General features: G+C 41.0%; 1 protein-coding gene across 14 annotated transcripts in view; it reads right to left on the reverse strand.

Annotated features, from left to right (window-relative positions):
* Positions 1-15,105, reverse strand: part of PDK3 (pyruvate dehydrogenase kinase 3) — a 114,373-nt gene that overhangs the window by 74,900 nt on the left and 24,368 nt on the right. For all 14 annotated transcript variants that reach the window (XR_003612191.2, XR_015769480.1, XR_015769476.1 and 11 more), the window contains exons 4-5: positions 12,876-13,060; positions 10,677-10,766 (exon numbers count right to left, since the gene is read on the reverse strand). Coding sequence is in view for 1 of the 14 variants with exons in the window: in XM_028122566.2 (XP_027978367.1) it covers positions 10,677-10,766; positions 12,876-13,060 (275 nt within the window). In the remaining 13 variants the exon portion in view is untranslated. The remainder of the gene's footprint in view (positions 1-10,676; positions 10,767-12,875; positions 13,061-15,105) is intronic.

The raw sequence follows: 15,105 nt of genomic DNA on the forward strand, positions 1-15,105 counted from the left end.
ACTGGGGACACTACCATAGCTTAAAAATGTCCTTTAAGTTAGCTAAAGGTAATAGATTCAGGCTGATATTTATCGAAGTCTGAGGAGCAACAGTTTGCTTTTGAAAGGGAAAAAAAAAGACATAGGGTAAGAAGATCAGGACTTTAAAGAAATAGCTGGAAGAGAATTCAGGCAGTTACATCCCAAAAGCCGGGAAACATTCAGAAAGCAAAGGTGATTATAGACTGCACAGGTGCCCTTTCTCTTGTACTGTAAGCAATCTGTGGTCAGGGTTTGTCTTACACTGGATTTGTAACTCATACAGAACTTAGTATATCTCTATTAGATGGTCAATACACATTCCTTCCTTGGATAAATGTTAAACCTCTTGATAGTTTATTTTTAAACCAGCCTTACTGAGATCGAATTCTCATACCCATGCCAGTCATCCATTTAAAGTGTACACAGAATTCAGTGGTTCAGCACAGGTGCACAGCCGTTCATCCATCACCATCATCAACTTCACACTGTCCTCACCGGGGAAAGAGACTCCATGACCGCTGGTCAGCATTTACCCCCACCCAGCCCTCGGCAACCACAGGTCTACTTTCTCTCTCTAGATTTGCTATTCTGGACACTTTATGTTAAGTGGAATCACACAATACGTGGTCTTCTGTGTCTGGCTTCTTTCACTTAGCAGAGTGTCTTCAAGGGTCATCCGTGTCTCAGCGTGGGTCAGTACTTCATTCCTCCTTACAGCTGAATAGTATGACACTGCACATATGCACATTTTGTTTATCCATTCATCTGGTGAGGGACATTTGGGTTGTTTCCACTTTGTGGCTATTATGAATAATGCTGCTATGAAGATTCATGTCCAAGTTTTTTTGGTGAACATATGTTTTCATTTCCCTTGGATATATCCCTAGGAGAGGAAAATTGCTTGATCATAAGGTATCACAATGTTTAAACATTTGAGGAAGAGCCAGAATCTTTTCCAAAGTGAGATTTTTCTTTTAAAGTTCCACATTCACAGTTTCTAAAGATCAGATATTCAGATTACTTTAAAATGCTTCGTAGGTTCGTTTGCAATGTTCTCAACTGACACCAGGTCTCTGGAGACTGGCTTATACTTTTTTTAAATCCTCCACATCAATACTGTGCATAGATACTTAAGATTCAAGAGGAACAGGGGTGCCTGGGTGGCTCAGTCATTAAGCAGCTGCCTTTGGCTCAGGTCATGATCCCAGGGTCCTGGGATCGAGCCCCGCGTCGGGCTCCCTGCTCAGCAGGAGGCCTGCTTCTCCCTCTCCCACTCCCACTCCCCCTGCTTGTGTTCCTTCTCTCGCTGTCTCTCTCTCTGTCAAATAAATAAATAAAATCTTTAAAAAAAAAACAAAACAAAAGATTCAAGAGGAACAGAAGAAAGAAAGAGGGAAAAAGTAACCCCTACAGAATTTAAATATATTAAAATTTGACACTGTCAACCTAAAATAATATAAAGATAAGATTCAGGTATGTTCAGACTATAAATTTTGGTTCATGTACTTCATATTGCTACTGAATTAAAATTTTACATAATATTTGACCTCGAAGTAAAAATTCTGATTTTATTAGACTTTTAGAATTAAACCACTATAAAGAATCACAGAGACATTAGATTAACTATGACAAGATGAAACAACGAGGGACAAAGGACATGTTACTAAGAGGAAAAAAATATTTTTTAAAACAGAGTTGATCAGTGTGAAAACAGACATTAAAGTAGGATTGATTTTAAACTCTAATAAAAGAAAATGAAATTTAGAATTATACTAAATTTACAAGTTTTTCCCTAGAGTAGAAGGAACCTCATCAAATACGTGCAAAGTCATCTTGTAAAGAGACAAGAAATCAAGACTCACTCTTTGCTTGGGCTACACCGCTAAACAAGGCTACATCTCCACCTAGTGACACGATAGCACAAAGCCGACTGAGAACCTCCAAGGCCACTTTCCTTCAACCAACAAATACTGACATCTGAAAATGATGCTTCGTTAACCACATACAAAGCCAACACACCTCCACAAAACAACTGCCCCAAGTATATAACACCTTTAAAGACATTTAAACGCCATTCTTCCATTCACTCTAAAAGGAAAAGAACCCAGTCCCGCTAAATGTGCTAGTTCCTCATGGCACTGGCTTGGCCAGGAGCGTGAGATTATAAGAGCATTATACAGAGAAAGTATTACATCAGTATAACATGTGCAAGATGACAGAGTCCAGAAAGAAACAAGCAACTTGAAACGCAAAGACACAGTATGGTTCCTAAAACCACATGTGAATAAGAATTTTTAAACCATACTCCTAATTATAGTGTATCAATGCTGTAATTAAGAATTGCATTATGGGGGCACCAGGCTGGCTCAGTCTGTAGAGCACTGGATGGCTGGAGCCAATGTTGGGGCATTGTGAAATGGAATAATCCTCCTATCCATGAGAAAGTTTTCAAGGTGCAGTCAGTTATACTGATGACAGATATTCTTTTTGGTCAGACTGGGAACTAAGGCCTAGAGTGTTTTCCAAAGCTGGCTGTATGTAGAATTCATTACCAAGTTAAAAAAAAAAAAGACAGATTATAAAATGAACCCCTGGAAATTATGATACAGCGGGTCTGTATTGAGGCCTAGGAATCCATCTTTTAAAAAACTAAGGGGCGCCTGGGTGGCTCCGTCGGTTAGGTGTCCAACTCTTGGTTTTGGCTCAGGTTTTGATCTCAGGGCTGTGAGACTGAGCCCTGCATTCCATGCTCAGCACAGAGTCTGCTTAAGATTCTCTCTCTCCCTCTCTCCCTCTGCCCTTACCCCTGCTTGTGAACTCTCTCTCTCTAAAATGAATAAATAAATCTTAAAAAAAAAAACTTAGCAAGTAATTCTGAAGAGAAGCTTGATTTGGGGCCCACTTGCCTAGAAAGCCAAGGCTAGGTCATGCTAATTCTGTCACTGTCTCTCCCAGGACATGAATGGTCATGGGGTACTGGGGCGTATGACAGCACATGTATACTCAAACAAAACAATTCCTGTTTAAGTTAAATAACATAAACATGAAAAAGCTTTAAAACAATATAACCAAAATTCAACTACTGGCTTACTAATTCATTTCCTTTATTCTAGAGTAAAATGCAAGTTCTACTTACAATAAGCATTCCAGTAACACTTCTGTTTTTTAATTAGAAGCCAAAATTGTAGAATATGATAATTTACCAAATTATTTTTGTCTGCAATATATTTGGGCCAGTATTTACCACCAATCTTTAAAAGCAAGTATCAGGAAATGACTATTATTGTCACCGAATATAAATGCTATTATTTTAAAAATCTGTTTTCAAGAAAAATAATGATCATAAAGTAACAAAACTGTCAGTGTGGCACACATATATACTTCCCCAGGCTACTCAAACTGTAAACACACAAGACTAAATATATTTTATCTACAGGTTAGGGTGAAGGTTCAACAGCAAGTAGCCCAAAAGATTCAACTTAGCCAGGAATTAGGGTTTTTTTTTTAAGATTTATTTTTTACTTATTAACCTGAGAGACAAAGAGAGAGAGTGCAAGGTGGGGAGGGGCAGAGGGAGAGGGAAAGATTCTCAAAGCAGACTCCCCACTGAGTGTGGAGCCCAGTGCAGGGCTCCATCCCAGGACCCTGAGATCATGACATGAGCCAAAATCAAGAGTCGGATGCTCAACTGACTGAGCCACCCAGGTGCCCCAGGAATTAGTTTAAAAAAAAAAAAGCACACAGGAATGTTTAATAGATTATGTAAATTATTTTATTAGACTTTTTTTTTAAAGATTTATTTATTTATTTTGAGAGAGTGAGAATGAGAGAGAGAGAGTACATGAGAGGGGGGAGGGTTAGAGGGAGAAGCAGGCTCCTCGCTGAGCAGGGAGCCCGATGCGGGACTCGATCCCGGGACTCCAGGATCATGACCTGAGCCGAAAGCAGTCGCTTAACCAACTGAACCACCCAGGCGCCCTTTATTAGACTTTTTTATTAGAAGATTTTCCTATTCAAAATTCACCACAGAATTCTATCAAATATCAGCCCCTATCGTAAAGACACATAATCATTTGTTTACAAATATAAGAGGCTAGACAAGGATAAATTTGAGTGAGTGCTAAAAAACCAAACACGAGGGTGCCAAGGTCCCTAACTTGGGTCTAACAGGATATAAAAAACTTTCAAGCTCAAGTGTAAAAAGCCACTGTCAGTAGAGGTGACATAAATGACCATGAAGCATCACAAAGTCAGAGATATGCTGCTTTAGAAACCCTTCTAAGCTACAAAGAAATCCTGGTAAGGTATGTTTATCATCCTTCTACCCAGAACCCATCCCAAGTGGGAACCAGAGTTTTTTTTAAGAACTGGACCTTCTCCTACTCTCCAAACCACAGCCAACTAGACAAGTGGGGACAGAACATCTAATATAGGGCAACCAATCTACAGTTTGACCAGAATCCTAAAACCTGTGGTCATGGGCAAAAAGATGGGCTGAGCCAACTAAATTCATTTGTTGAGAATTTAGGATCAAGACACTCAGGCAGGGCAGAAGACAAAAAGGACACACTGGGAGTTATTATAATCTAGAGGGCCTGGAGTGCCCACCATTCCCCTAAACGAGCTGCCCTAAACAAGTCGGTCAACCTACAGACAAGAGAAAGATGGAGGGACCGTGACTTGGCAACCCCAGTTGCAAAGATACACAGAAAACAACCTTGTTTTCTGTTTCCCAGTTCCAATGTCTGTAGCTCCAACTGTGATGTGCTTCCTGCCTTTGGACTACCATGGAACCTACTAGATTCTTTTAATAAGTCTGTTTCTTGTGCTAACACAAGTGGATCTCTGTACCTTGCAACCTGAAGAACCCTAAGTAAGAGCACAAGACATTATTTCTGAACCAGAATAATGACATTGCTCTCAGGATACCATTTGTATGCTGTTATGCTGAGCAATAATAGCACGCAGGAACAACACAGGCAAGTTAACATCACTGTGAGGGCCGACTTCTGTACCAAGCATTTAAGTTTGTACCTTTAAAATGATCCTACCACAGGATTTTCCAATTTATTTCCTGTTTTCTTACAAAGACAGGAGAGACAGGGGTCATAACAGAAGGTACCTCCCAGAGGATAACAGGAACAGCTTTATAACACTAATTCTAGCATTCACTACCAGGAGGCTATAATTTGCAGATGTGTAAAGGTAGATATTAATGTGCTAAGTAAGCAGCAAGGAGTCATGCTTCAGTGTTCTGCACATTTAATCAGTGTTATGCAAGATGTACCCCACTTTTACACATTTATACAACTGCCTAGTCAAAAATAAAAATATTGTCCCTACCCTTCCACATAAAGGTGTTCTGTAGCCTGTCTCAAGAGACCTAAGTGTGCATCGTTGTGCGTTCATGAAGGCTCCGTAAGGCTGTGAGACACACACATGCGCACACATAGGCACATGCGCGTGCACACAGAGCATGTGGGCTGGAGATATGACTGTGCTTAACTCATGCAGGGTTTTCACAGCTGCAAAAATCAATAGCAGAGCTGTCAGTGAAACCCAAAACCCCTACTCCCTCCACATCAAGCTTCCAGAAACAGAATGAGAGGAAAACAGTATCTGAGATAGAGATACACCAAGTAAAGTAACTGAGAAATCTAGTAGGATATGAGAAGATAAAAAGCCAACGAAAAAATACCAACTGTTCAAAAAAGGGGAAGGGAGCAGTAAGACTTCACTAAGAGCCAAAAGATACTGTCCTCTTTGAAGGACAGCACTCAGGTGTACTGGGAATAACTGTGAGGCGTGGGCCCTTTGAGACCTTCTGATCATTGCTCCTGGGGCATCTGGGGGTAGAGACTCCAGTGCCTTTCCACCAGAAGACACGCAAGAATTTGCAGGCCTTTTGACCATTGGTGCTCTCCACTTTGTTCATTCCCTCAGTCTTCTCTTGAGCCAGAAAGAGCATCTGCTCAGGTACCGTGACACTCAGAGAATTAAGAGCGGGCCCAGAGGCAATGCAACAGAGAGCTGACTGCTCAAATGTGCTCTAGTCTGCAGGGAGAAGAGACCCGGTTGCCTGCGAGGCTGCCCAGCCCATTTCGCCATGGTAGGAAAGGGACCTGATTTAAGGCCAATACTCCATTGAGGAATAAAAAGAGGCTACACTGTCAGGTGCTAATGCATCTGGGAAGGTCGTGTGTGATGGGCATCAGTGCTGGAGAAGGAGAACAGACAAACACTATGGATTTTGTAAAGACAAGGATTACTCACATTATTTGCTGTTGCATACTCATCTGTCAATGTGGTATGAACTCAAATGTATAAAACAACATTCTCACCGAGTTATGAAAACAGGTATTGTTATTCTCTTTTCTTTTTCCCCAATATTTTCTAAACTTTCTTCAATTAGCACTTTTTAGTATTTTGGTACCATGGTATTAGTCCTCTCAACTGACCCAACTGGGGACAGGAGTTGGATCACTGACAAAAATGCTGGATAAAGTAGGAAGCCCCAAAGTATGACTATTATTGTAAATACTAACTTCAAAATGCACATTTGAATATATAATTATCCTCTGCCAACCTTTTCAGATGTGGCCAAAGCCTTTTCCTTCAATATGGATCGGTTTGGGGTTCCAGGTCATCTTTCTTAGATAAACTATGCCACATATATCTGTGAATTCCTATCCCTATCCCTTTAAAAAGTAATAAACTTAAAGATACTTGTGAAGCAACATGAGCTCAGGTTCTTCCTGAGATTTTTACTCAGCGCTGCCCTGTAACCTAAAAGCTATCTGTTCACTGTCATTCCTTACATTTTTAAGAGACTCTTCTTTATCAAGTCTTTCCAAAGCATTCAACTTGATTTTAATGGACATAAGTCTCTTTTCTGTACTCCCATTTCTTCAGTTTACATAATACTGAAATAAATTATGGAGTCACAACAGGTGCAAAACTTATACCAATGGTCTGAGGACAAGTAAATGGCCCTTAGTAAGCATCCACCTCACCAGGTGGAAAAAGCACAAGAGCATTCTAGAAAGTATGCACAAGCATACTGAGTGTGCTGTGGGTATGAGTAGGCACGATTTGTGAAGGGAATGAAGGGTGGCAGAAGAGTTGACTGTGTGAACGCAGCTTGATGTGTTTATGCACTTTCCGAAACTGAAACCACCCTCCGCTGCTCAGTTCCTTATGGGAAGGGGCTGTCGAAAGACAAACAACCTGCTTTGAAAGATGCAGTGGGGGGAGCAGGGAGCACGCGAGCCCTTCCTCTTTACCACATGAGTGTGGGGCAGGAATGTGTGTGCAAGCGTGGGTGTCAGGGGAAGTGGTGATCTGAGTGGCCGAAGAGCACAGGGGGTGACTGTCACATGCCCCGGCATCACCAGGAATCCAGGCTCTACGTTATGCCGACAAGTGGCAGGAATGATGACATGATGACACTGCCGAAGCGTCATTCACAGCACAACAGGGGTGCCCCTGGGTAAAAAGTGGCAAACAGCCAGAGAAAGAGAGGAGTCAGAGCTGTGAGTAAGCACAGGAGGAGGAAGGGGACGATGTGGCCCGTGGTCAGACCCTGACTCCAAAGGACGAAGAAATCAGGAGGCTGTGAGGTAGACCGGAGGCATAAACTCCCCACTTTCTGTCTTTCACCTATCAGTCCAACTGCTTTGCACCTTCAGCTAGTTTTCACTACAAAACTGCTGTCCCTAGGAGGGATGCAGAAGTGGTTGAGAGCAATTCCGGCCCTTGAGAAATTTACCGCGCAGTCAGAGAGCCCAACGAAAGTACAGGTAAGGCCACGACCGCAAGTACAGAACAAGGGCGGGGAAGAGCAGCGCAGACAGGAAGTGCCGCAGAACGGCAGAATCTTTGCACCTGAAGAGTCAAGGGCAGCAGGCTCCTCCTCCTCCTCTCCTCCGACCTGACTTCCTGACCCACGTTAGCGCCACTTCACCTCTCTGCACCACAGAAGTGCTACCAGGTGCCCAGAACACTCTTACTTATCTAGTTGCACTGATTCATCGCTTAAATCTCTCTGAAAGGGAATGAAAGACTGAAGAATCAATGAGATGATAAACACGGGTCTGTATAAGGACTCCTCACGTACCCATTACCAACCTCAACAGTTTTCAACACGTGCCCAGTCTTTTCTGTTTGTGTCATTTTGAGGCAAAACCCACATGTCATTCTACATGTGTTAACATTTCAAAATAGCATTCTAGAAGCTAGGACACCTTAAAAAAACATAATCACAATACTGGTATCACACCTAAAAAATGAGAAGCCAAACGACTTATACGATGACCCAGGACCACCGTTAGTAAACTTGCCTGCAGTCCTTACTGGGTGCGAGCCCTGCTTCGGGAGCTCTCTCTATAGTAACTCATTTAACCCTATGATAAAGATGACTTATCAAAAGCACCATTTTATAGGTGAAGAAACTGAGGCCCAAAGAAGTTAACATAACATGTTCAAGGTTGCCCAGCTAACCCAAGTGTCCATCAGCTGATGAATCAACAAAATGCAGTATAGCCATACAACAGAATGTTACTCAGCAGTGAGGAATGAAGTACTAACCCACGTTGTGACACGGAGGACCCTTAAAGACACCCTGCTAAGTGAAAGAAGCCAGACACAGAAGGCCACGTATTGTGTGATTCCACTTATGTAATGTGTCCAGAATAGCAAATCTAGAGAGAGAAAGTAGATCCATTGTTGCCGAGGCCTGGGTGGGGGGAAACGCTGGCCAGCGGTCATGGAGTCTCTTTCCCCGGTGAGGACAGTGTGAAGTTGATGGTGGTGATGGACGCACGGCTGTGCACCTGTGCTGAACCACTGAAAACCAATGAATTGTGTGTACACTTTAAAATGGGTGACTTGTGGGCACCTGGGTGACTCAGATGGTTGGGCGTCTGCCTTCGGCTCAGGTCATGATCCTGGAGTTCCAGGATCAAGTCCCGCATCGGGCTCCCTGCTCCTTGGGAGCCTGCTTCTTCCTCTGCCTCTCTCTCTCTCTCTCTCTCTCTGTCTCTCATGAATAAATGAATAAAATCTTTAAAAAAAATAAATATAATAAAATGGGTGACTTGTATGGATATGAGAATTCAAACTCAGTAAGGCTGTTTTTAAAAAAGTAAATTATCAAAAGGTTTAACATTTATCAAACCAAGGAATATTCATGGACCATCTTAAAGGTATATATTACATTCTATATGAGTTATAAAACATATGTAAAACATAAAAGCAGACCTCAAATTGCTTGTAGTTCAAAAGAAAAGGCATATATGCAGTACATAATAATGCCCTTTTGCTTTCCGAATTTGTGCCTTTTTCTCTAAGGGCAGTCAACTACCTGAACCAGGCTCTCTGATTCACAAAAGCTATTGGGCTAGGGTCCGATGAACACATGCTAGAAAAAGACTGATCCTGCTCCCCTTCCACCTGCGACCTGCAGAGGTCATGATCAACCACAGGGTTACCTTGTGAGCGAGCAATCTACAGGATTCTTAGAGAGCTGAGGCTGGGCCTATTCACCTTATAATTGAAATAATTCGAGTAGATGTATCCTACCTAAATCGAGGCCAGAACAGCTCAAAGATCCTTGGGTGAACTAAGGCCACCATGCCTGGGTCCTTCTCCCTGGGTTTAGCAATGCCCAGAGTAAACAAATAGTACAGGTTTTCCTTACCGATAGCCACTGAAGGTCTGGTCTGTTCCCCCAATGGGGAGGCTGCACCTACTAGGCCACCTCCCTTGGCCCTCTAAGCTCAAACAGCAAAGGTCACTCTGCTTGAGGTGGGCTTGAGAGCTTCACCAAGAAGACAAGGCCCTTGTCTGCTTCCTACTGAGCTACACAGTTCAGAAAAAGTAGGAGCATCTAAGATCTGTGATGAAAACCGGGAAAGCTGTGGTCATGAAAATGTGTGGGTGTTTAGAGGAGAGAGAGGAAGGCCACAGTAGGAGATCCAATCTTGGGAAGGGTATTTTGGGGATCTGAAGCTGCACAGAGTAACTGTAACACTGGAAAAAAAAAAACCCTGAAAAGGTCCAGGCACCTGGTGGGTCACTTACAACCAGGAAGGCTTTCTGGGGGTAACACTTACCTTAAATAAATAATGAGGAAACTGATGTTCAAATTCAAAGTGCCTGGGTACCAAGGATGTATGGCTGTGGGGCTCTGTTCTACCCTAAGGCTACTAGAACAGTGTCCAACCAGCCCGATGGCCAGTGAACCTGTGAAGCTCACATGCCACATAGATGCCCAAACCTGGGGTGCACACCAAAAAGATGCTGGAATTTTATAAACATGTGAATTTAGCCGAACTTTAGAACGTGGATTTACATCTTCTAGAAGTTTCAGATAATGGGAGCAATCAAAACTTAGAATGTTTCTTAAGCTAACAACCATTTAGTGTTTAAGACAAAACTAGTCAATGAGGTAGAAACTCCCATTTCAAACACTGCTAATTATGCATCTTTTCCTGAACTGCCCAGAAAGAACATCTATTTGGCACAAGTGGTCTGGGCCCAGAGTGGCCTGATGAATCAGCAAAGAACTCAGCACCATAACATTATGGCCGAGTTGCCTCATCTAAACCACAGTCCTACTTGGCCTACAATCACTAACATTATAGTGGTCTCCTTACCTTTCACGACATCAGCCACATTGCAGGTGGGATCAATACTTCCAATGTGTTTAGGATGAGCAGGATTAGTGTCACCACCAAACAGAAGTGCTAAACAAACACAAAAGGGAAGGGAGAGATTAAAAACAAAGCAGGCAATGTAGCCTTACAAGTTTTGAAAGGACTGTCTTATTTGCAAGAATCATTTTAGCATCCAGAGTGAGTGACTTAAAGCTAGAGAACACATACAATGAGGGGTGATCAGCTCTACTGGATGGCAAAGGAGGAAGGACATGCTCTAAGATCTGCTGGTTGCAGTTAGCAGGTCTGAAAGCAGTAAGACGTGCCAGGGGTCCAGCCCTTTTCTCCCTGACCCCATATGACTTGGATGAAACAGTTATTTTCCTCCTCAGCCAAGTTTACTCACCTTCTCGGTACTACTCCAGACAGTGATTCCAACATTCACTACTTATTTAGAAAATGCAGTCTGTACTGTTAGTGCAGGCCTGTGAAGTGACTTCACTGGGAATATTTTAAATGCCTCCATCACGGGGAGTAGTTTTCAAATATTTTTTTTTTTGTTCAAGTACCTTTCAAACTACACTAAAGGGGCACCTGGGTGGCTCAGTTGGTTAAGCGACTGCCTTCGGCTCAGGTCATGATCCTGGAGTCCCGGGATTGAGTCCCACATCAGGCTCCCTGTTCAGTGGGGAGTCTGCTTCTCCCTCTGACCCTCCCCACTCTCATGTGCTCTCTCTCTCTCATTCTCACTCTCTCAAATAAATGAATAAATAAAATCTTAAAAAAAACTACATTCAAATACCTCCACAATACACAAGATTTACAAAATACTGCTTCTGAATAAAAGCCAAAGGGAGCCCCAAAGAAAAAAGTAATCTGAATCCAAATGTTTATAAGTGTACTTATTTTCAAATCAAACAAAAATTGGGGATAACTTAGATTCCACAAAAGGAGAATTTAAATTAGGGGATAAAATAGGGAAGATTTTGGGATGCTTGGGTGGCTCAGTTGTTTAAGCGTCTGCCTTTGGCTCAGGTCATGATCCCAGGGTCCTGGGATCAAGCCCTACATCGGGCTCCTTGCTCTGCAGGGAGCCTGCTTCTCCCTCTGCCTGCTGCTCCCCCTGCTTGTGCTCTCTCTGATAAATAAATAAATAAATAAATAAATAAATAAATAAATAAATAAATAAAATCAATCTTTAAAAAAAATAGGGGAGATTTTAAATTATGAAAAATGACAAATAAGGGCATTAGGCCAATGCATAAACTTCCAAATGATTAAATGGAAGAAAAACAGAGGTGTACAAGCTTATCAGTGATCTAAAAACATGTACATATATACGTAGATAGACACATTTAAGTCAAAAAGAAATTGTAGTTGTGTAAGTAGCTTAATTGAATAGTAATTAGGTTCTTTTTTCATTTAAATTTCTTATAAACTGTCAGACATTTCTATTTTTAAAAGATATACATTTGGGACCAACCCACACATAATAATTGTATAACACTCACTAATCCAAATAAATCAAATTAATAGAGATGCTCTGCCCATTTTCTGCTTCAGCAAAGAGGATGATTTAGACTCTAGACATGTAGATGCTTTTTCATAAGAATTATGAAATCAGGCAAAGAGACAATGCTGAAAATGAGCCAAAAAGTTTTTTTGTGGCAAGAATTTTGGTTTTTTTTTTTTTTTATCTGCTTATCATCCTGGTGAGTGGATGAAAACTCTCCATATGAGACTATGGTTTGACAATTTGCTTAATCTGATTTCAGTGATCACCGTGAAATTAAAGATCAATTGCTCAGATGTCAAAATGCCAATTCAATATTCCCAGTATCAGTGTTTTTAAAACCAAAAAGAAAAACACATAACATCCTGGATAAAGATGAGAACCCACTCTCAGAGACACAGCAAAGTACTCTCTCACCCTCCCCAGGAATGTAACAGCAGAGGCTTAAAAGGCAGGCAGAGTTCCTGCCTCTAATATGAACATCAAAATTTCAAGGATTTCCATTAACAAAGAACATTAATGAAGAGCTTTTTAATAGGTAGGATTTACTTAGGAAAAACTAAACTAGAAATGAAATTTCTACTGACCAAACTTCAGATCAATAAATTCTAAGTGAAGAAACAGGAAAACATTTGGGAGAATCACTCTGGGTGCCCTTTTGAAAGTGGACCAAAAACCCCACTTACTGTGCTGGTTAATAAGCATGCGGAAAGAGATGCGGTTGGTATAGAACCGATCCAGAAAATACTGGATGTTACTGCTAATGAATGGATCAAAGCCAAATTTCTCCTTGTATTCAATCACTCCTTGTGCCATGGTAGGGACCACATCGTTGTGTCTATTTCTGACTTTGATGAGAACTTGCAGAAAGCTGTGTGGGAGGGAGATAAAAAGTGGTCAGTCTTTATACCTCACGCACTGATGCATAAACTTCCCAGCGCTGTCTCTGGACTATTTAGGTGCTGGTATTTTTATAAGTAGAGATATTATCATTATGCGCTACAAGGAGAAACTAAAGTATTACCCAAGGTTTTGCTTGGAACCTTCTATCCAAATTCTTTCACAGACACAAAAAGTAAAAGGTTCTAGTAAAGAAAAAAATGCTTGAATACCTTCTTAGGAATCCACTGACTTTATGGAAAAGTGATCACATATAATACAGGTTCCATAAACGTTTGCTGAATAATTGTGGAACACACTAACATTTCTTCTGACAACATGAGGACAATCCCCCCAAATTTCCAGGGATTTATTAGAAAATCTCAAAGCAACAGCTTCCATGAATAAGTAATGTGAAACTTTTTAAGAGTAAAATTTTGAAATGAATTTCTCATAGCAGAAAATACAGTGATGAAATGTAGACAGAACAAAGGCAATTAAAACAAACTGAGTCAAGAATTATGGTATATTACTATAAAGATACAGAGGGAAAAATATACTAAGAATGGTAACTAAGAACAGAGAGACAAGTCGATGAAACCAAATAAAAAGCTTGGAACAAGGCCCAAGGGCAAGTAAGTATGTATGCATAAAAATTTAGCATATTGATAAAGTGACATTCCAAGTCAGTAGGGAAACCATCAAATTAGTTGGGACAGCTGGCTACCAATTTAAGTCACGTCCCAATTTCAAGCCTTAAGCTAATAACTTAGTTAAAAGGTTTAAACGTAAAAGAATAAAATCACAGAAAAAAAATAAAAGAAAATCAGGTGAATAAGTAGATAGTATAGTATGCCTTATGGTAAGGAAGGCTGTCCTAAGCTTAATACCACAGGTAGAACCCTGAAGAAACAAACGATAGGACTATGCAGAATTTCGGCAATTCTACAGGGATACAGGTTATTAAAGTCAAAAAACAAAGTGAAAACTGGGGAAAATACATTTGCAAGAGCTACTGTCTTTAATGAAGGAAAAGATGAGCACCCTAACAGGAAACGAGGCAAGGGATCCGGTATCAATGGGAAATTTACCACAGAGGCAACGCAAATGCCAATAACTTCCCCCTTCGAAAAGAGTAATAGAAAAGCAAAACAATGCAGAATTAGTCTCCACTCATCACACTGGGGGAGAATAACCAGTGTCCTCTAGAGTGTGGAAGCATAACTGATACATTTCTAGGGGCAACTGAGCAACATACATCAAAGACCAAAGAGATTCATTCCACTCCCAGGAATTGATCCTAGGAAAATGACAGAACAAGGCCAACGGCTGTATTTAAGAACTATTCTTAAGAGCCCTGTTTAGAGTAGCAAGAAAAATACAAACCATTCTACAACTCAATGACAGGAGGTCAAATCACATGACTTACCTGTAGACGGACCATTTTGAAACCATTAGTAATGGTATAGAGATCTATAATGTCTACAGTTATTTTTGTAAAACATATTGTGCACATATAAAAATATGGATGCCTAGGAAAAAGTATGGAATGCAAGGAAAATGTTAACGGTGGTTGTCCCCTGGTAATGGAAATTTGGAGTGACTTTCTTTTCACTTATCTGAATAGTCTTAATGTTTCTCAGTGATGAAATACTCCTGTAACAAATACACACACACAAAGACAGCAGAGATGAATAAATCAACTCTGAAACTGGAAGGTCATGATTATTCACAAGAAATTTGATAATGGACGATCTGTCCTCTAGATAATGTTCTTTCTAACATATTTATAAATTCAATATCACTCAAGTGAAAGATTTCATTACAGTAGAGAAGCACCTCAACTTAGCAGAAGGGAGGAGACTTGCCTCAAGGGCTCGATTCTCAGAATGCTTCCCCCCGTCTTCCGGGGTCTTCTTAACTTTATCATTAAGAGAAACAAGCCTGTTCTCTAAGCTGCTTTCACCTCACTTAAATGATCTCTGTGCCTGGGACTCCTGTACAGCTTCTGCCGGACTGGAAAAGGCTACCACTATG

This window comes from Eumetopias jubatus, unplaced genomic scaffold, assembly GCF_037043125.1.
Source record: "Eumetopias jubatus isolate StellerSeaLion01/CBP00866 unplaced genomic scaffold, mEumJub1_p1.0 scaffold_11, whole genome shotgun sequence".
In the NCBI taxonomy this organism is placed as follows: domain Eukaryota; kingdom Metazoa; phylum Chordata; class Mammalia; order Carnivora; family Otariidae; genus Eumetopias; species Eumetopias jubatus.